Raw genomic sequence first — 23,703 nt, 5'->3', positions numbered from 1 at the left:
ACACAGAATTTACTTTCACTTTCAGGAATAGTGAACATTTAAGCCTGTTGTCCATAACTTGGCAAAAGCCTATGGGATGCTATTTGCAGGAAAGTCAACCCGCATTACAAGGAAATACACAGTTAGTACCTTCCCCTCTGACACATGGATTACGGATCCTGTTACTCTTATTCCAGAATACACTAATGAACAAGTATCTTTTCAGTAGGAGGATGTCAAGTTGGCCTCTCACTATTTAATGAAGCACAGCATGTGCCCAGTGCTTCACTCCTTTTGTCCTTCCCCCATTAACAAGGCTCAATGTAATTTCCACTTAACACAGGTTTCATTTAAGATTATTACTCAATTAAAACATAGAGGGTCTTCTTCAAGCTTTCAGTGCTACTGAGGGTAAAAGTGGCTGAGGTTAACTATGATAAGCATTGAGCTTCTTTATTTTAGCTCACATACAGAATAAAGAGTAATTTCATGATGTCATCTGGAAAATCAACTAACTATAATTCCATGCAGTCTCTTGAGTTATTGTCTAAAGGAGGGGCAGTGAAGGAGGAGCAGTGAAGAAGAAGATACCCTCAAAACTGAGGTTAAGTGGAGACAAGTCCCACAAGGGAATTCTACATCCAGATGCCTTCTATTTATTTTTAGATTGAGAAATCAAGTACAAGTAGTATTTGATCACTTTTGAATGAATGTCAAACTTGCAAGAGCACACACACACTATCTCAAAACATTTTTACATACTTTGCCAGCATCTGGCAGATTTCACATCAAAGAAATTAATAAATCAATCTGGTTAACCCACACACTGAAAAACATTTTATTAAGAATTTTGAATAACCCTTGCCTAATGCAGCTAATTTGGCTTGGTCTTCTATATGATTTAGAGTGGCAGCAGATACTTCTGATGGCATGAATAATAATTAGGTGCAGATTTGCAACTATTTTGAAGCTGTGGCAGACTGTATTTGGATATATTTTCTTCTCACACCTTTGTTTTCTATTATGTGCATGCTCATTTACAGTGCCTGGGTCAGTAGAGATGACAGGTAAAAGGTGGAGGTTGTTCTTGCCAGGTCTCCTTCTATGACAAAGTGACGCGCTGGGTGGATGAGGGAAAGGCTGTGGATGTGGTCTACCTTGACTTCAGCAAGGCTTTTGACACCGTCTCACACAGCATTCTCCTCAAGAAACTGGCTGCTCTTGGCTTGGACTGGCGCACGCTTCGTTGGGTAAGAAACTGGCTGGATAGCCGGGCCCAAAGAGTCGTGGTGAATGGAGCCAAATCCAGTTGGAGGCCAGTCACTAGTGGCGTCCCCCAGGGCTCGGTGCTGGGGCCGGTCCTCTTTAATATCTTCATCAACGATCTGGACGAGGGCATTGAGTGCACCCTCAGTAAGTTTGCAGATGACACCAAGCTATGCGTGTGTGTCGATCTGCTCGAGGGTAGGAAAGCTCTGCAGGAGGATCTGGATAGGCTGCACCGATGGGCTGAGGTCAACTGCATGAAGTTCAACAAGGCCAAGTGCCGGGTCCTGCACCTGGGGTGCAATAACCCCAAGCAGAGCTACAGGCTGGGAGATGAGTGGTTGGAGAGCTGCCAGGCAGAGAAGGACCTGGGAGTGATGGTGGATAGTCGGCTGAATATGAGCCAGCAGTGTGCTCAGGTGGCCAAGAAGGCCAACGGCATCCTGGCTTGTATCAGAAACAGTGTGACCAGCAGGGCTAGGGAGGTGATCGTCCCCCTGTACTCAGCTCTGGTGAGGCCGCACCTCGAGTACTGTGTTCAGTTTTGGGCCCCTCGCTACAAGAAGGACATGGAGGTGCTTGAGCGGGTCCAGAGAAGGGCAACGAAGCTGGTGAGGGGCCTGGAGAACAAGTCCTGCGAGGAGCGGCTGAGGGAGCTGGGCTTGTTCAGCCTGGAGAAGAGGAGGCTCAGGGGTGACCTTATCGCTCTTTTTAGGTACCTCAAGGGAGGCTGTAGCGAGGTGGGGGTTGGCCTGTTCTCCCACGTGCCTGGTGACAGGACGAGGGGGAATGGGCTTAAGTTGAGCCAGGGGAGTTTTAGGTTAGATGTTAGGAAGAACTTCTTTACCGAAAGGGTTGTTAGACATTGGAATGGGCTGCCCAGGGAAGTGGTGGAGTCACCATCCCTGGAAGTCTTTAAAAGACGTTTAGATGTAGAGCTTAGGGATATGGTTTAGTGGGGACTGTTAGAGTTAGGTCAGAGGTTGGACTCGATGTTCTTGAGGTCTCTTCCAATCTAGAAATTCTGTGATTCTGTGAACTATAGAGCTTGTGCAGGCAGAGAAAGCTGAAGAGACAGAAGGGTTTGGCAGGGTGGAGCTACAGCAGAGACCTAAGTGCTTGTAGTTCTGCAGTAAGGAGAAAGGCAGCCAGACAGAGCTGTGCGCAAGGGGACTTTGACAAATTTACTGCCAAGTTACTGCCAGTAACTTGGGGTTACCTACCCAAGCAGAGACCTACCCACAAAGACCCAGGAAGCAGGAGACGAGATGCTTACAGGTGGGTCAGTAGCCTTAGCTACTCTGAGTGCTTTTTGAAGTGTCAAACACTTCTTTTTCTTTGAACCTTTCTTTCGGGAAGCAAAAATAGGAGAGGTCTGCAGACATTCAAACACAGAGCTGTTGCTTTATCCTAACTAAATCATTATCTCATCCTCGTTGTGCCTTCCTCAGCATTGCTGTGTCTTTCAAATCAAATTAAATGGTACATCTGCTTTACTCACGTTTTTCCTGCACGTAGAGATAGCCCTCCATTGTCCATTGACTTGGTGGTCTGTAATCCTGGTTGGCGGACTTCATTCTTTGCATGAGTCTCTCCACTTCCTGCCTTGTGCTTTCAAAGTTATTCCGGGTCTAACACCCCAAAAAAAAAACAAACAAAAAAATCAATCCACATAATTTCACGCAAGCACAAAAACAATGATTAAATGAAGAACTAATTACTCATAATGACAAGGAGTGAGATTGCTTCAAATGGAGAACAACAGAAGTGTTTACGGTAGACATAAAAGGAAAATGGGTGCAAGAATAATATTATTTGTTGCTCGAGAAGCCTGGGAAAAACACAGCAACGAAGAACTCAGTTTAAGCACATAAGTCTGCAGGTAGCTAACCACAGAAAGGATGCCATTTTGTCTCTTCATGTTTACTTACACAGTATTTTGCAGAGAGATGCATTCTTTTTCTGTGTGTACTCGAGACAAAAGGCAGGCTAAACTAGAAGGTGCTGATAGCGTAACCCCAAGCTTCACTGAACCACTAAAAGTACAGTTCAGAACAAAGTACTGGTTTGGCTTAATGCAAGGCTAATGCCTCTAGACATTTGCAGCCTCACACATGGAAGCAGTACGCTTCAGAAGACCGTGTATCCACACCTGCAGTAATACCATGGCTGCTGACACTCAGGGTAGTCAGAGCACTGTCATTAACAATTTTTGACAGAACTGTGTAAACCTCAATTAAGATTAATATAATTATGTTAGGTAAAAAACAAGTCACAAGTGGCACAAGTGTGCCACAAGCCTGGAAACACTGTCTATTCCCTAAATATTGTGCATGTTACCAGGCAGCTGGCTGAGCAAGTACAAAAGTGGGTAATTCATATTTACTAGTGTGCATGTAAATTAACATTTTTTTCCTGTTGAATTCACTAGGGCCAGGATTTCCCTCTACACACCTAACATGGTGTAGGAGAGGAGAATTATTATGAAGTGCCAGAGATTTGATAGATTGCTACTGATATAGGAGATGTTGAACACTTTGTTACTACAGGCAACAGAATAAATCTTTGTGATGCTTTTGCAAAATCATTTTGCAAAGTTGTCTTATGGAATCTACTCCCAACTAATCAGGAAGATATTGTTTGGATTTTATATACTGGTGAATACTTCCCCTCATTTTGTGGGACATTCTGTGTCACAGATGTCACAGTGAAGATGACATCAGGTTGTACGAAGACACAGTAGACATGTTAATAGCTGGGCAGGGTCTGCCACTCCTCTGCTCCTCCTTCTGTTTTTACTGCTGCTAGTCTAATCTACAGGAAGATTTTATGAACAGAAGCAGAATTCAACAATTCTGCAAGACCATAACACCCAGTGCAATGGAGAGGGGTACCTCTGACAGCTACAATAGCCAGCCTGAACACAATTTTCCCTGAATACTCTCCTCGGTGTTTTTGTCTCTCCCTCCAAAAAATAGAGCTCATCATTATGAGGTTGGGTGATGCTGAGTGACAAGTCAATAGATAGCCCATCTGACAAAATGCAGGTGTGGACCTAGATCTGGAGCCAGAATCCAAACTTCTGTGTAATATTGGTAAGCAATATACTGTAGGTCAGTTTTTATATACATATGTTTGTCTCATGTATAAATATATTTTAAAAATATTATAATAGGTTGCTCCTACTGCTCAACTTTACATTTCCCACTACCTCTGCAGCCTATTTACACATTGAAGTTGTACTTAAATACTATTTAACAAGATAATCTGTTTACCTATTTCTTAATTAACATTGAAATTGAAAAAAAAATCCTTTAATAATTTCATTTCTACTGCATAGAACATACTGACATATGGACTTACGATGCCAGTTATGGTCTGTGCTGTGGACTAATGCTCCTATCAGGACTTGTCACATTAAAATAAATCAGTCTCTGAACTGAAGCACATTTTTCACTGAAACTGAGCTGTGCAACAACACTGACCCCTTGTGCCTTTATCATAGAGTCTCAGCAGTGAAAGAAATTTAGCAAATACATAATTTAGTTTGAAAGGAGAAGAGGCTGAGAGGCTCTACAGTCAGAGAACATTTACATTTTGATCGCAGAGGAAAAGGTCAATCAACTAGGAGGTTTTGTCTGATTTCCTCAAGAAGCAGTTTAAATGGGATCTACACCTACATGCCAACAACAGCTGTAAAAGGGAAAGGACTACAGAGAACTGCAGTGAAACCTGGAATAGAGAATACAGATTTACATTAACAGTGTACTAAGGCAGTACTGTCTTCCAACGCTAAGCAAACATACCTCTGCAATATACCTCTGCAACAGCAAGATGCTAGAGGGAAAACGTCATTGTTTTATCTTCCAGTAACCCACAGGGGCCAGCAGATGATCTGGACACATTGAGGTGTGCATGCACTGCCAGACCTGTTTCCTACTTTCTAAGCACAAAAGCTAAGGTGCTATCCACAGAAGCTGATGTCAGATGTTCTCAACTTTGTAGCTTCTCTGACTCCAGAGCAGCTACACAGAATTGTTAGATATGTTTTCTTGAAAGACTGAAATGGAAAAGAAATGGAGCCACTCCCAAAAAAATAGCACTTGGAGTCATCTAATGACATCTCTTCACACTTATTTTCATTTCATCTTTACTTTGAAGATACTTTTCATGAAAAATGTACATAGCCAAATAATTATACGGCTGTATGAAGTAGTTATGATGCGTGAAAAAGTATGAAAGTATGAGTGGTTTTTTTTTTGTTATTCCTAAAAGCTACAGAATTTTGGGGCATGATTAATCTTACTCCCAAATTCAGACCAATCTCCAGTAAAAGATTCACCTGTTCAATCGTGAGCACTCTACAGCAGATCTTTTCTTTCAGTGGAACTTCATGCTCACAAGAGCTGCTCGCCATGGAGGAAGGTCTTCCTCCAAGGAAAACAACGTAAATCCAGAGCATAGTGAGAGCACGGCTTCCTGAGCTTTCTTTATGCACAGTGGGAAGCTACTGGACAGTAGGACAAGCTTTTCATGGCAATCCGCAATCTTCAAGAAACAAACAGCATCATTCTGTACCAGCTGAAGCATTTCTGGGATATTTAGTCCAAAAGTCAGGCCCCACTCTCAAGCAAATGTACACATTTAAACCTATATGAACTAATCTTATGTTTTTTATTTATTTAATTTTTTAAATTGAAACTTGACTGTTCTGCTTTTCTGGTTTTCACACCCAAAATTTTGACCTGCAAATCACAAATTAACTACATGAAGATTGAATTTTCCAGAGTTCTTTGATGACCAGCATCTTCACTACATTAACCTTAGCAAAAAATCAATTATATCATATATTAATCAAATATATCATATATTAATTTGATTTCAGCTCATTAAAACATCATCATATTTACAGTAAAAAAAAAAAAAAAGTGCTATATGAGGCTACTTTAGTATCCTGAAATTAATTTAGTAAATAAAATGATGTGAATACAAACTATCCTTACATTCTGCAAATTGAACTGCAGCTGCTGCTTGTATGGTGCAAACTCCTGAGCCAGTTCATATCCTTCATGGTAAAATGTAAATAATCCTTGAAGAAAAGCCAAGAGCTGAAAAGGTAAAATTGAATAGCATTACAGATTTTTAACATGCTCTTTATGCTAAATAACACAGTGATAACAGGACATACACTAACTTACAAATAAGATATAGGTACTGCCAATGATAGTGAAAAATTAGTTTAAATTAGAAAGCAAAAACTTAGGACAGCTGATTATCAGTTGTTTTCTGGAGCAAAAGATGGCAAACCTTCAGCAAAAACATCCCATGTTTTAGCTCCTAGAACACTCTGAGCTTTCATTACTTGCAATAGCAATGGTTTGCTGAGCAAGAAAACAGTGGTCAGACCTTAAGAAAGAGAGTTGTTAAAAAGGCTTTTGCCTCATGCAGTTGTCATTTCTATAATAATTTAATTCACAATCCCAGTCATTTTGTCCAATATTTCAGCTGATGGTGTGAATTTTCCAAGCTCATAGTTTCAGAGTTCAAGGTTTTTTTCTTCTATTACTCTTAGAAATATTTTTTCATTTTCTTCATAGTAATTGAATGGGCTATGACCTATTTTTCACAAATGAGACTTTGAAGATAAGTTTTGGACAGCTTAATACAACACAAGAAGTCCAGACTATTTCTTCCTGCTCTGACCAAAATGTGAATTCTATCTGGTATGTCTGCAACTGACTCCAACAGAACAGCTGAAGTCTGTACTATCCAGCTGAAAATTCTTTTTGAAGTTTGTTCTAAAATAATGCTTAAGTAGTAAAAAGTGCAACTATATTTTCAGAAGGCTTATTTTAGTGGTTGAGTGAATGCATTCCTACCATCTATTAAGTTTTAAAAGTTTAAAACTTTTTTTTTTTTAAAGTTTTAATATTTTTTTTTTAAAGTTTCAAACTTTTAAAACTTAACTTTAAGTTTATAGAACTGTAAGTTAATAATTCTAACTTACTTATTCTGTTCTAAATTTAAAAGAAATATACTTCGCATAAAGTTGTCTTACCTACTATTAAATAACAAGCATTTAATTTTTTATTATGGAATATTTCCCTTTATATATAAATTTAGCTTACATACATCCAAATGAAGAAAAAAAATTAAAAAAATGAGCTATTAACTTTGATGTACAGTAACAAAAGCTTTAATAAACAGGATAGATTTATCTGATTATATTACAGCCATTGCAAAGCTAATCATCTCAGCTAAGTAACAGATAGTCTAGGCTGTCTCTTAAACCAGTAAAAAACCACAGGTATATATATATATAAAGCATACTACTGATTCCTTCCTCAGACTTCTTTCTCAGGATAGGATGAAAGATCCAACAGACACATTTGCCTCTCTCTACCAACTACTGAAGTAGCCTAGACTCAGGCAACAAAAATCCCATCGTTCGTATTTAATGCACTTTTCTTTGAGTTACCAGTGTCATAAATTATTGTAAATGTAAAAGCTTAAAAAATGAGTCTTTTACAAAGTTTGTATTTTCTTTAAATTTACACTCATCCTTACTTGCAGAAACGTAATTAAGTTGTTCTGCCTCCCTCTTTTCTATTGACAGAATCACAGAACTGTTGAGATAGGAAGGGATCTCTGGGTCCATCTGGTCCAACCCCCTCAAGCAGGGACACCAAGAGCTGCCCAGGACCGTGTCCAGGCAGCTTTTAAAGATCTCCAACGAGACCCCATAGCCTCTCTCGGCAACCTGTGCCAGTGCTCCGTCACCTGCACAGTAAAGAAGTGCTTCCTGATGTTCAGAAGGAACCTCCTGTGTTCTAGTTTGTGCCCATAACCTCATGTCCTGGCACTGGGCACTGCAGAGGGGGAGGATCAGCTCTCTTAACCTGCTGGTGATACTTTGCCTAATTCAGCCAAAAATGCCATTAGCCTTAGCAGAAAGGGCACACTGCTAACTTAACTTGGTGTCTACCAAGTGGGACATTGTCAAAGGCCTTCCTGAAGCCCAGGAAGACAATATCCACAACGGTTGGACCAGATGATCTTGAAAGTCTTTTCCAACCCTAATGATTCTATGATTATCTATGATTCCATGAAGATAGGAGTGACATTTACTTTCCTCCATTCTTTTGGTCACTTCTTCTACTTGCCATGACTGAGAAAAGATTATAGAAAGTGTCCTCACAATCACATCTGTCAGCTTCCTCAGCTCTAGTATGTGCATCCTATCAGGGCCCGTGGACTTGTGAATGTCCAGTTTGCTCAAGTGTTCCCTCACCTGATCCTCTTCCACCAAAGATGAATCGTGTTTGCTCCAGCCATTCAGCCTGGCTTCTGGAACCTGGGATGCCTGAAGGCCAGTCTTGCTGGTAAAGACTGAAGCAAAGGCATTCAGTACCTTAGCCTTTTCACTGACCCAGGTAACCAAGTTTCCTGTGTTCCTTCAGTAGAGGGCCCACGTTTTCCCTAGTCTTTCTTTCGTCACTGAGGTACTTGTAGAAGGCCTTCTTGTTGTCCTTGGTGTCCTTGTCCAGAATCAATTCTATCTGTGCTATAGCTTTCCTAACTACTTCCCTGGCTGCTTGGACAACATCTCTGTATTCCACCCAGGTTACCTGTCCTGGCTTCCACCCTCTGAAGACTTTCTTCTTGCATTTGAGTTTGGCCATCCACGCAGACCTGGCATTTTTGCCTGACTTCCTTCTTGTTGGGATGCATTGCTCCTGAGCTCAAAGAAGGTGATCCTTGAATATTAACCAGCTTTCTTAGATCCCTCTTCCCTCTAAGACTTTGTCCCATGGTGTTCTGCCAAGCAGATCCTTGACAAGGACAGAGCCTGCTCTCCTGATGTCCAGGATTGTGAGCTTGCCGTGTGCCCTTTTTACTACCCTAAGGATCTAGAATTTCAGCGTTTCACAGACACTGCAGCCAAGGCTGTCTTTGATCTCCACATTTCCCACCATCTCTTTCTCGATGGTAAGAACGAGATCCAGCATAGCACCTCTCTTTGTTGGCTTCCCTTGTCACTTGGAGAAGGAAGTTAGCAACAACATATTCCATGAATGTCTTGGATTGCTTATGCCCTGCTTTTCCCTCCAGCAGATGTCAGCATGGTTGAAGTCCTCCATGAGGACCAGGGCTTGTGAATGTGAGGTTGTTCCTGTATGTCTGCAGGGGGCCTTACCAGCTTGTTCTTCCTGGTCAGGTGGCCTGTAGCAGACTCCCGCTATAACGTCACCTAGCCCTGTCTTCTCTTTAATCCTTACCATAAACTCTCAGTCAGGTCATCATCCATCCCCAGGCAGAGCTGCAGGCACTCGAGGTGCTCATTGACATAGAGGGAGATGCCCCCTCCTCATCTCCCCAGCCTGTCCTTCTTAAAGAGTCTGTGTCCTTCCATTCTAACACTCTAGCCATGGGAGCCATCCCACCATGTCTCCATGATGCCAATAAGATCATAGCCCTGCAAGTGCACACAGCTCTCTAACTTATTGTTATTTCTCACACTGTGTTAGTGTACAGGCACTTAAGAGAGGTACCTGGCATGTTGTGTTCCCAGAAGATGTTTGGTGGATTTCTCCATAATGCTGCCTTGTAGGCATTTCCTTACTAACCTGCAAGTGCTGGAGGTGACCCCTCTCAAGGTCGTTGATATCACATAACATCACTGATTTTGTGATTCCTCCCTATCACATCACTCCATGACCCTTGTTCAGTAGCCCTCCGCGTTGTTTCCTCACTGAGATTAACACTAATGAAACATTTGTATTTCAATAGAATAGCTAAAATAATGTTTTGCAATTTCAGAGCCCCATCAATTCCCCAGCACAGCAAGACATTTAACACACTTTAACATGGAAACTGCAGCAGCTTGATGGATGAGAGATGAAGGACATAGGTCACTGGGCAGAGGAGCTAAAATGATGATTTGCTGCTACTGGACCAAAATCTTACTCTCCCATTCCATTCCCTTCTCTCTTTCCCCACTCGGCTTCATCATGTGCCCCTCACATCCCTTCCATCCCTGGTCACTGAGCCCTACAGTGAGTGTACCTCTGACTCAGAAAGCCAGTTCTTCTGCTGCATTAGAAAGTTAAAACAGCTTTTGGTTTACAGACCATCAGTACTGCATAAATAAAAGTGTGAAGGCATGGATGGGTGAAGGACTTCCCCCTTGTTTTTTACTGATACTGTAGGATGAGATAAAACTATGGCATCACAGAGCCTGAAGAACTGAGAAAATCCTTGGGCATAAAAGCCAATGGTCCTCTACAATGGGTGTGAGGTCCTGAACCACAACCCACTACCAAAGAAACAACATAGGCAACCCAGTAGAAAGCTCCACATCTTGGATAAATCATCTCAAATTTAAATGACCATCTGCCCAGCAGAAAGCATTATCTCAGCTAATGACTGGTCCTGAAAGTCCCTTACTTGTTATTCAAGTCGTTCCGAGGAAGGTCCAAATATGACAATTTATCTTAAAAAGCTCCTATTATGTAAACTGTTATAAGAAGTTCTATAACTTTAAGGTTTATAATGTAATTCTAACTCTTTAAAAAGAAAAACTATTTTCATTTTTTATGAATAAAGTCTAAAACAAATAATAAATTATAATTAAAACTCTGCTCTGACTCCAGCTGTGCAAAGCCCCTGCTCATAGTCCAGATCCAGTTAGTCATCATGTACCCAATCACAGCCCCTTCAGATACAGCTGCATGATTATTCCTGTGCTTACTCAAACTTGTTTCAGTAAAAAATGAAGGGGATTAACTTGATGTGTAATTATGAGTTCAGTGCTAACCATCCCTTTTACCAGAACTGCAGGAGTACTGTGAGCCCCCACCAAAACTGCAGCCAGAGCAGGCTGTTTAGGCACACTAAAATTTCAGTAAAAGAGCTAGTGGTAGAAAGATGAGAAATGTCAGCTGATACCTGAATTTTAAAGATCATTTTAAAACGCATTTCTGAAGAACATAACTACAAACTGTTTAAATTTCATCTTGAATACTGAAAGAAAACCAGCTTCCATTCTACAAACAGCTTTTACTGAGTGCATGGGAAAATACTGGGAAAGAAAAGATTTAGCACTAGATGGCAGCAAAGATGAATTTATTAGAAAGAAAAAGAAAAAACAAAACAAAACAACCAGAGGAAAAAACAACAACAAAAACAACACCACCACAGAAAAATCATAATGTATTTTAGTGAAAGTCCTGTTCAGCTATTCTGGCAGTTGTGCATTGCAGAGGGTCTGGCCTTGAGAATCTCCTGGTCAAATACTCTCTGAGCACTTCGAAAAAGAGGAATAATAAAAGAAAAGTAAAAACGTGCTTGTTTTATGCAAGTCCTACTCCAGTTTATTCAAGTTCTGTTGAAACAACTGATACTGAGGATTGTATTTGCTCCTACTTATGTTCCACTAGTGGTGGAAGAACAGGGGGACAGAAAGCACCTAGTGCCTATGCTGTGGGGTATTTTCCTAACCATTTCCATCACCACAGGCATAGCCATAGCATTGCATGGAGGAGATCTAAAAGCCAAGGACTTTTGTCCCAGGCTTGTACTCACAGTGACGTTTTCTTCCTGCTGATGTTATAGGAGGCACTGTTGCTAAGTCTAGGCTCATAATTTTAAAGGGATTTATTTTAAAGACTGGAAAAGAAAAACAGCCCTTCTTCTTCTTTTTTTTTTTTTTTTTTTTTTTCCTCACCAATATATTTCAAGGTAATCTTCACATATTAAGAGCTGACTGATTTCACCAAACATCACATGTAATGTTCATATCATCAGTTTGACAAGCAGCATGTACCTTTTAGTTACCTCGTTCTGAGAACCTAATCGGTCACGTCAACAAGCAAGGACTGAGCTCAGTAACACAACGCTACTCACTATCCAAGGGCTGTGAGGATTTCAACACAGAACCTGAAACAAAATCCAGCTACTTCTTGAGACTTTATTTATTTTTATGTAGAGCTGGTGACCTCAAGACTGCCTGGTCATTTCATTCTCACAGGAAGGAGACTGTGCTTAGGTTTCGGATAGGAAAGGAATTTAACCTTTGGCCTGCAGCACATCAGCCAAAAAGTCCCTGTCTCCTCAGTTTCATTTTATTTATAAGTAAATAGCACCAGAAGGTACTTCTCCATCAGATTGAAGTAAATGCAGTTAATAACGTAGAAAATCCAAGAAAGGAGAGATTGCGTTTAACATCCATCGTCTCTTTGGACTAAAAAGTGAAGTCCGATGAACTGCATGCAATTACTGGCAGTTTTTTGTGTTTGTTTTTTTTTTTTTCCCCCTTTAAATAAACACTCCTGGGCTTTTGTGACGGTTAACGGACCACCCGTCACATTTCAGCTCACTGAGTATGAACTCTGTGCCCTAATTGCTGCAGGCCAGGAAGGCCCTGGCATCACTGAGGGGCAGAGTGGAGCTCTGGGTAGGAGGTTTTATTTCCCTTTCAAGCACAACATCCTCAGAAAGCTTCATTGTTTCTGATGACCTTCTCTGGGCCCACACAGGCAAGGCCAGGAGCAGAGATTATTGCCATTTCTTTTGTTTGTTTGTTTGTTTGTTTTTTAACTGCAAGGTAAATTTTAACAGTAATTTGTTTTTGCATAAGAAAAAGTTTAAATTCATGACCTGTATGAATTATTATTATTAATTATTATTATTTATTATTATTATTAATTATTCTTTTCTTTGAAAAGAACTCAAAACCTAGGAGGGTCACAAAGAGGTGGCCACCTGTTACTCATACTCTCATGGACATCAGCAGCATCTTCAGGCACATCAGCACTCCAAGAGGCACAGAAGAGCAGAGAAATCCAGAGCCTGACGACCAGCTGCAGAAGCCTACACTAAATGCCACTATTCTCTATGCAGAGTACGAATTACTAACATCTTCTGCCTCACAGTCCTTCCCTGCTGCCCTCCGGGAAGAAACATTTTCCACTCACCGAAATCTATTGTCCTGTGCACCTGGCAACTTTTGCTGGGCTACCTCTCCCCGTCTATTTCCCAGGGGATCCTTATCTTTGGGCACAGACAAACTGAAGATGCTGGAAGAAGCTCCAGCAGATAATTTCAAATTCTATTCTCATATGACAAACTTGCCCCTATTCCACATGGGCATTATACTTTCCTCTTTTACCACACTAATGCCATTTTTTATGTTGTTAAGACTCCCTTCAAACCTTCAAAGAGTCTACTAGTAGTATGTCAGACTGAGAATTATATTGAGACATGACACTGCGCTGACAAATCAGACCTAAGCAGCACCTGCATCAGAATGCCCCACAACCAGCTGAGCTCATGAGGAGGAATGCCTGTTATATACACACAACCTGGTTTCTTCTAACATCTGAACATCTTTAGAGCACCCAGAGGAAAATGAGTAATATGGTAATTCTTTTGATGGCAGATTTTAAAGCGTTAGGCTCTGTCTTTATCTGCTTGCATTTAGGTGCACATGCTCATACTTCATACATCACCAGGCATTTTTACAAAGTCGATTTTGAAGACTTTTTTTTTTTCTCCTTCATCCCATAGTATTACTGATGTGCACTATATTTCACTTGGCATACTTTGCCTTGTGGGTTTTAGTAAATGTTTTTTATTCCAAAACTTTGTATGAAACAGACTAGGAACAAAAAAAGTAGGAATTTTGGAAATTCAGAGTTTTATAACTGATGTTAGAACTTAAGCTCTATTTATATTCAGTTTGATTATAATTAATATACACTAGAGCCAGAAGATACTTCCCACAAGGGCTATCAGTACTCAGTCACCACAGTTTTTCCTGTACCTTCCTCTGGGACATCAAGTAACGGCCTGTGTATAACAAACAGCACACTGGACTAAACAGCCTATTGATCAAACACAGGATGGCAACTGATCTACTCTAAGTAAATTTTACCTACTGGATGCATACATCTGGTGACAAAAATACCCAGGTCCACAACACAGAGTCAACCAGCAACCTCCCCTGCTTGTCTGCTCAGTATCAGCACTGATGCACTAATAAATCTCTCTTTCATTTTGGTAACTGATAGCTGCTGCTGTGGTGGCTGACATATTGTGGGGACAGCTCTTGGTCAAAAGAATAAAACTCCGTATCTCCAGCTATAATATACAGAATTAAATTTATTTCTTCCTCTCTGTCTAGCACATAGGATGAAAGATGCCCTATTTTTACTACACAGAATTGCACAACAATATTTCCTGATGTGCCATGTCTTCTCAATACAGCAAGTTTCTACGACTTTAAAGGAGCATAAAGTCTCCTATACAAGGGTCAGAGCTAGGTCAAGATTGCTAGATTTTTCCAGGATGTGAGAGTTTTACAGAAGGAGACAGAGAGAGACAGTCTGGATTAATCTGTGACAGGTAGAAAAATGTTCTTATTTAGGAATCTAAGCAAAGTTTTAGTCTCTAAGATTTGGCAGCTGCATGCCATAAAGATAGGATTTCTGTAAGTACTGCTTGCTGAATTCAGGTTCATTAGTTTGCATCAATGTCAAACATTCACTATACAATACATTCTCATCTCATAGGAGGAAGGCATCTGAGAAGCTCTACTTGGTGACACTGGGTGTTAGAGATGTAATTCAACCTGTTTCAGTCAAGAGTGCAGCTTTGGTTAGTTACAGGGGAGCTAGAAGATGGTGTGGAGACAGAAAAAGTTATGCTTGTCATGTTCCTTTTTCACAAACGATGTTCTGCTCTGCTCAGAATGCTTAACAGGAAGGGACAGATGACACTAGAAGTTCTCTGTCAAGGCCTACAGGTGCTAATAAATAAGGCAAATGGCAAGCTAGTCCTCCATGACATGAACAGTATTAATACTAATAATATGCCATAGAAATATGCTAGCACATCGTACTGAAGCTGCTTCTGGTTCTGATCAACCTGGCAGGTATCTTGGGGGTGTGGTGCAGTCCAAAAGGAAATCCCAGATGTGAAATCCCATATCTAAATATGGACTTTAGCGTATAACTTAATCTTCCTCTTTTTGGCATGTCAAGGTATGCTTTCTTTTTTATGGATGGTAAACTAAAGACAAATGACTTCACCAGCAAAAGAGAAATACACCCATCCTACAGAACTGAATTTTCACATTATTTCATGTATAATTTGGAAAAACAAACATACATGCTGCCTATACGGAATATATGAATCCAAGAACTAGCTCAAAATTTCAGCCATGAAACCATGACATTAGGAAATACCCAGTAAGTGTTGCACAGACAAAACATTACATATTGTCCCATTAAAATGTTAGGCACACTCCAAGTCATTTGACATTTCACTTCGTAGTAAATATGATATTCTTACATAGACCTTTAATAACCATGGAAAATGCCTAAGCCTAGATCCTAATGCTTCTCTATACACAAATGAACTGTAATCACAATTTTAAAAAGAGACAAAAAATAGATATTTTGTATAAAACGTCCAGCTTTAAATAAATGCATTCTAAATTTGGCAAGAACAAAATATAAAACTTACAGGTTCAACAAATTCAAATTTCTTTTTCTCTTGTACTTCCTGAATTTTAAAAACATATTCTAAAGATGCTTCGTAGAAGTTCTGATGTTCTCTGTCAATCTGTGTATCTGCCTAAAAGGCAAAACAAAATATAGACGTTAGTTTACTCATGATTGCTTTAAAAACGGATATTGCCATAATTAAACAGATCTTTCATAAGATTACTTTACAATCTTTATGGTGCTCATTTTTTCCCTGAAAAAATAGAATACCTACTTTAAATATCTAAATGTAAGCTGAAGAAGTCAACAGTATACATTTTTGCCTCATGACTCTTCCCCAGTGTTTTTTGTTTGTTTGTTTTGTTTTCCTTTTTGCGCTTTTACATTCTCCTTTTGAGGAGAGGCTGAAAGGAAACAAAGGAAACAAAGAAAGGTGGCACGGGGAACTTCGTCTGTAGCACATGGAATGTTTAGAAAAAGAAGAGATCAAGACAGAAATCAGGGAGGGACAAAAGATTAATATTTCTATTGAAATTATTGAAATGTTTATCACATGCACCAAAACCATACATATTTCTCAGTTTCAAATACCTTCTCAAGAAATTGTTTTCCTTCTAAAAGAGAGTGTCTTTAACAGCAAAATCTTGCAACATTTTTTCATAGTATGGATCTTATGCTCTGGGAATACAAACATGTCTAAGTCCTTATCCTCATATATCAGTTATGTTTCACATTTTAATTTTCCAGTGCCATAACTACAGGGCAATATTTGTAATAAATGCCTCAATAATACCATCCAGCATGAAGATGCAGGACCAAAGCAGAGACTTTCACCTACAAAGCTAAGGAATTAACTCTTATCAGCTGATAAAGAGTAAAAGACTTCTATACTCAATTTAAACAAGGCATGAGAGAGGGACATAACAGACAAGCAATATAATACAAGGATAATCCTTACAGAAGAGATGCAGATTCCATTTTAATTCTCCCTTTACAGTAACAAATCATCTTCTCAAGCAAATCCCTTTTGGGCTTTATTTGTCAGCTTTTGGTCTTGGGTCAAAAAGAGTTTTTATCAAGTTTCAACCATACAAGTGAAACCAGTTCAGCTCTTTTTTTTTTTTTTTTGATGCATAGTCATGTATTTCTGTAAATTCCCTGTTTCATTTTTGGCATTAAGAATAACAAATATGGGAAAAATGGAAGAGCTAGATGTCTCCCTTGAGAGCAGATATTAAAACAATATTAGAACAGCAAACATATCAAAAAGAGGTTTAGTACTTGTAACTATACAAATGCAGAAAATCATTGTTTTCCTTTAGGCAGGACTTGGTCATCAATAGCATCATACATAATTAACATTGCTTCTTTAGTTAAGAACATGCTACTATCATGATTTGGATGCACAGAGCCCTTAACAATATCAATCCACTTCCCTAGCACTATGCTCTAGCACCACTTCAAAGCACAGGTTTCAAAACAATATCTTTCAAGTGATTCAGTACTAGCATTCCCCTCCCATGCTTACAAAAAGGTAAATCAGGAAATCAAGTACAAAACCTAATATTATGAAACAGAAAACAAACACTCAAAATTCCAAGAATCAAGGGCTTTTCCACCAAATGAATTCTACCACGTATCATTCATATAGTCCATTCAGGTACTGTCTTCCGTACTCTGTTAATAGCTTTATTTCACAAAAAATATCCAAGGCAATGCTACATAGCTGAACAGAACCAGGTGCCACCACTTTGAGATACAATTCACACTCACACAAGTGCAGTCAATAAGCACTTGAGAGAGACCTTAGCTTTCACATTTAATTTTAAATAAATAGTATAATCTGGCATTAGCAATGAGGTCTTTCAGGCTTCAACTCAGGAAATATTTAAAGACCTAATTAAATCCATCTCTATTCTGAACAGCATTTAAGCAGATTGTAGTTGTAACGATACTTATGATAGCTTAGTGCTATTGCAAGTATGGATGGGTTCCTCAATTAAGGCCATAATCAGCACTAGTGTACAGGGACTAAATCACAATTTCCAGGATATGTCTTCTGTAGAAGCAGATAAATTTGCGTGAATACTGAGGATTTAGATTTGTAAGAAACACTTTGAAAGTTATTTTAAAGTTTCAAAAGCTGAAAGGATTTTCACATATTTTTATGACTTCAATCTGCATGTAAAAAAAATAAAAGGATTTGATGGATGCAATTTTGAGTTTCTACTTGTATGATATCTAGTTATAGTGAGTGATAATTTCTTTGATGTAGGATATCAGTAAAGTGTATACTAGAACTTCATATAAGCTTGGAGAGTGAAGCCTTTGGTCTATATTTATGCCTAATTCTGGAACGGATTTCAGAGAAATAATATCAAGAATTTACTAACTTTTCCACATCATTCAGTGTCTGCTCTGTTATGAATTTCTGCAGGCAGTGAAAAGACAGTATTATGAAGTTGCTTTTTGATGCTAGTGGGAAAAACCTCTACTGATCTATGTAAGCTGTGTCAGTAGTCTTGCAGGCTCTTAAAATATCTACCACATTTCAATTACATGAACATATGCCAACCACTCTCTACAGAGTATGTTCAGACCATCAAACTTTAGATGCTTAATTAAGGCGCTCTCAATTGCACCCAAGTGAGATATGTAAAACAGCTTAAGACAGAAGGAAAACTTGCCCCTCCCAATACTCTTCAACCCACAAAATATGATGAAGTACCAAGAAACCTGAGCAATTAAAACAAACAGTGGGCTAAAAAAAAAAAAAAAAAAAGCATTATTTTTGGTGTGATTGCTCTGGGTGTCACTTCAGCTATCACTTAAAATTTGGGCCACGAATCGGTGCTTGGCATCCTTTTCTTTACAATACAAATGCAGCCCAAAAGTCTCCCTGGTCATCATTTTTGGTACTGATTTGCTATAGTGTTGTGTACTAGGTAGACCGACATATGTAGGTCTATGTTGGTGATTCAGCACACTTTTATCTGCATAAAAATGGAGAAGATAAAAATGATAAGGTATGTGCTATGTGCTTTACAAGTGGGGTATCCAGAAAAACAAAAAAAAACTCAGACTCAGTATGAAATTTTAAATCCAGAAATGTCACTTAAGGACACAGTGGAAAAATTTACTCCGATTTTCCATTAGTTTATATACTTGAGCCAAATCCATTGTTATTCTACCACAGTTTATTAGATTCACAGTCATTACTTTTCACTTTAGTTTCTGTTTTTAGGCTGCAATTATTCTCATGTCTCAAGAGTAAAATATTTTATTTATTTATATTCTAGAGTAAATCATTGCTTAAGTTCAATTTTCCACATTCTGGTAAAAAATTAAATTATTTTTTTCTCAGCTGCTGCTTAGCCTCCAACAGAACTGTTTCTTCATCAATACGCAGGATATTTAGGAAAAGTGAAATCTATATATACAAAACTTTGATATATGAGTGGAACAATTAACCCATCCTATATAATTAATGTCCTATTTAAACTGATTATTACATACACAGCTATGGTAATTCAGGATTATAAACGTTATTGCAAATTTTAAATCACTAAGCCTCTTTTGATTCAAATCACAGAGTTACTGGTAAACATGAAAAAAAAATCTACAATTTGTGACCAATGGTCACATATTCTGTGAAAACTCCATTGGCAAAATAATCCTCATGATTTAAGAGTCACCGTGATAACAGTAACCACTTCAAAATAATTTTAATGACTTCTGGAAAAAACAGTGCCATTGAGATCAAATTTATGCTTATACTGTAATTTGTCTCAAAGATGAATCATAATTACTTCTACCAGCATACTGAAAAACCCTGGAACCCTCCTTTTAAACTGGAAGTCTTCATTTTTTTCTTTTTTTTTTTTACGATAAGAATTAGGCATACAAACTCTTTAAAGCCAAAGTTGTGGGTACAATTGCAGCATGATGCTGCAATCTCAGAATAAGGTGAAAAAGAAGAAAAAGAACTGCAAAAAGTATTAAAATAATCTCAGTTCAGTCTCTCAAATTAAAATTTATGTGAAACAGAAGCATAATTTCATTGAGCAATAAACTGAATAACAACAACAACAACAAAAAAAACCAACAAACAATTAATTATTTGTCTTTCAAATAGTTCAGATATATCTTATAAAAGTTATGTTTTTATTTTAGTAATATAATTCTTTCATGTTGTTGTAATAAATAAACGTTGGTTTGGTCACATCAGGTATACAGAGTTGGACATGTAGAATACGGCCTTGTTAAAAGATTTAACTGTTATTAGGACTGTATTAATCCCACTCAGGAATTTATATTCACAGCAAGAGTAAGTACAAGAAATTATCATATTTCACATAAACAAAGTACAACACGTCTGTTATCATGATCTCTGTGCAAACTGGAAACCAGGTAATACTGTGTTAAGTGCTTACATCTTGCAAATGAGATTCTTTCTTCTTTGCTGATAAATTTAAGTGCTTCTCTAAGATGGAATAATATTTCTCACTTTCCTTGTCAAACTTCTTCTTCCCATCCTGAAAAACAAAACATTGCCGTTTTTGCCAACATTGCATTTGACTAAACATTACAGCTAACTTAAAAAAGGTGCCAAAATATGCTTGGTTATAAAACCATTTTGTTGGTTCAGATGTTTCTAGGGTTCATTTCTGCATTGAGCATGAAGACCTCAGGAGGACTGATTAGTAAATGCAGTATTAAGTAGGACTTTTCCCATAAATAATAAACTTATAAAACAGACTTGTGTAGCTTCCCATATGTAAATATAGGTGCTAGGCAGTATCTTCCCAAGCAGGTATTTAGCATAAAATAATCTTTCCCAGGCTTTACATATATATGTAGCTGTCTCATACTGTTTTCCTGAATATAAACATTGTGGAAGCGGTGGTGAGTATAACATATTTGATGATGATAGAGGCCTCTCATCTGTATTTAAGACCAATATATCCTTGTTTTCCACCCACACTCTTAAAATATGTGGATGATGTAAAAGCACATATGTGGTTGCAAAAGAAAATTGGTCCAAAAGTCTGTTTCCAATAATTTTTGATGTGTCTGAATATCTAAGCTTGTCTCATTTAAAAGAATTATCTTGCCATTTTCCTTCCCCACTCCTCTTAAGTTTTTCACCATGTGCAGACGATCCTCACATTTTCACCATGAGACTACTTTAATGAATGTTAATATAAAAGAAAGCTACCGTTACAAGTACATTTAAAATACTTTATTTTCTGTAACCTAATTTACAGCATATACTTTAAAAATTAAGATCTGATATTCACAGAAGTTTAAGAATAAGACATCTTTCTTAGCTGTTCCATCTTCTGAGATGGGCCAAATTTCAGGAAAAGGGAGAAGGGATTAAAGCAAACGTCTCACATGACTATTAATATTAAAAATATTTTTTTCATTATTAAAAATGTATATTTGAGGCATTGCTCAAATTGAAAGCAACTCTCTGCCAGTGACATTTATAATGTTAAGTAAGACCTAATGATTCTTTCTAATGTTAACAAGTTGAATATGTTGAGGAAACAAAGAAAGGTCAACATGACCTGTCCTACTCACACATGTGCAAAAGCTATTAATGGTGGAAAAACTAATTACTGGACATAATAGTAACATCAGGTCATAATCAGAGCTGTAGTGATTCTTTTCCTGACCCCTTTCTTCTTAGAATTTGTTATGAACTAAGCAAACAACTAGCCTGCATTTTAGGACGACCATTTTTCTTTGTCATTTCATGGGAAAGCCTGGTCAGCCAGAGAAATAAGATATACAAGAAAGAACTTAATGCCATTAATTAAAACCTCTTAACTAACTATAACAACAATCCTCTGACTGACTAGCTCCAGTGACTAAAGTTATCAATGGTAATTATATTAAATTATGAAACAGGTAATTCCTATCCGGCTAAATAAATAAATAAATAAATAAATAAATAAATGAAATTAGCATGGGGAATATGCACAATTTAGTGTTCTTATTTCACAATAGAAATATTTTCAAAAGACACCTGAGAAAAGACAGCACCTCACTCAACAAAGTATTAATTAAAAAGAAATACAATAAAATCCCCAATGCCAACCTATATTTAATCGAAGCTATGCAGATAGGAGGGGGGGAAAAAAGGTGTGAATTTTGCAGCACAAGGAAAATGAAGGCATATGAATTATCCTTCCAAATCTTTCCCAAAAGCATTCAGAAAAGAAAGAGAGAAGACAGAAGGTAGGACTCACTAAATGACCAGTTAGCCATGAAATCAACTTTTGTGGGACCAAAATTACAGATCAGTTCCATGGCCACAGTTTTCTCAGGGAATATTCAAGTTCCAGATCCTTACAATCAAGCAAGAGCAAGGTGAGTACATCAACACCTCCTCCATTCACAAACAGAAATCAAGTTCAGATGGTTACGGACCACAGATGTGTATCTTTTCAATAAAAGGTGCAGCTAGTTGCCTACTGTTACCTTCTGAGATGACATTACTAAGGTGTTGGATGAAAAAGAGGGGAATTACATTACTTGAAATCCAAGTGACACAGGTGGCAAAGTCACCATCTTGAGGGAATCGCTGAGTCAAGGCCACAGTCAACTTACACAATAAAAAATGAAAAGAGAATACTTCTAAAAAAATGTTTCCATATCACTGAAAAGTGAACACCTAAGGACAGTGTTGTAGGATACCGAAGACATGAACTAAGGAATGAGACAAGGCAAGGCAAAGCTCCTGCAGGATTACTTGTATAAGACTGACAATCACCTAGCCCAACCATGCCTGAACCCCATTGAGTTACAGATCACGTCAGCTATACTCTTCACATGTAAAAAGAAAACACAGAAACTAAATGATTACATCTAACCAGATACAACCATCCAAGAACAATGCAATATATATATATATTATATAGATAGATAGATAGATAAATTAGTTGTGGTTGTGAGGCATCTTGCACCACACATGAAGCTTCACGATGATCTTCACAGCACCATCAGCAGAATATGAAGGCTCTCTTGGTCTTCCACCCACATTGTCAGTCACTTCCCAAAACACATTACCCCACTGTACCAGTGATCCACGAAAACTTTATATGCATAGTTTTTTATATCAGCTAATTTAAAGAGAAAGATAACAATTTGGGGCTTTCCTTGATATTAGGATAACTTTGAGCCCAAGCGCAGTGTTTCAAAGCACAATGTTGCTAGCTTCTTTCTTTTTCACTGGATTTTAACACATGAAAATTTCTCACTTCAAAGACAAGCGGAAAGGAGAGAAAGTAAGGAGAATAAACTGAAGTAGACTGAGAATATAGATCACTTGGCAGTTTTGACTGAGTATGTCTCTTTACTAGGTGATACTTCTGGGAATAAGGCTGCAGTGGCAGCAGGATAGTGCCTCTGGCATTGTGCAGATCTCAGACCTGCTTCTGGGAAATGCCTAAAAAACACTGGCCTCAACAGGTAACTGAGTTCCTTTTGCTTCAAATGCCATCAGACTTGCCAGTAAAAACATACTTGAATGTATTGAAGCCTCTGAAAACTGTTTATTTCATAGAAATTAACAAGAAAAGACACAGAAGCAGGTGATTCATTTTCTGGAAGAGATGAAACTTCAGCTTATGCCAAGACAACTCTCACCTCACACTCAGCCAGTGACTCACAGCACACGCGCATCCCAAGTGAAGTCACAGGTTAATCTCCTTCCAGATCCAGCCTCTCATTCTGCAACCCTCAAAACATTCTGTTATACACAGCAGCTGCCCAAATGAGTCATCTGAGTCCTTGTTCCTCCAATCTGTGCCTGTGAGACTGGGAATCCTGCTTTTCTGCAAACCAGGGTGTTTATGAATTAAGTTTCCATGTGAATCTCTCTCCTCAAAGCTTAGGAGATGGAGAACTGCTTCTGTCTCTAGGTCTTACATTGGATCAAACT

The 23,703-nt window shown here is 38.4% G+C and overlaps 1 protein-coding gene across 1 annotated transcript in view; it reads right to left on the bottom strand.

The window, feature by feature from the left end:
• The window catches only part of ARHGAP42 (Rho GTPase activating protein 42), a 174,052-nt gene that overhangs the window by 40,646 nt on the left and 109,703 nt on the right, over window positions 1-23,703 (bottom strand). Inside the window, exons 5-8 of the mRNA XM_082779392.1 lie at window positions 20,186-20,287; window positions 15,772-15,882; window positions 6,249-6,353; window positions 2,747-2,876 (exon numbers count right to left, since the gene is read on the bottom strand). Of these exons, the coding sequence (XP_082635518.1) occupies window positions 2,747-2,876; window positions 6,249-6,353; window positions 15,772-15,882; window positions 20,186-20,287 (448 nt within the window). The remainder of the gene's footprint in view (window positions 1-2,746; window positions 2,877-6,248; window positions 6,354-15,771; window positions 15,883-20,185; window positions 20,288-23,703) is intronic.

Source organism: Aythya marila (assembly GCF_965140915.1).
Source record: "Aythya marila genome assembly, chromosome: 1".
Taxonomy (NCBI): domain Eukaryota; kingdom Metazoa; phylum Chordata; class Aves; order Anseriformes; family Anatidae; genus Aythya; species Aythya marila.
The sequence above is the reverse complement of the archived record's forward strand: the minus strand, read 5'-3'. Positions and strand labels throughout refer to the sequence as shown.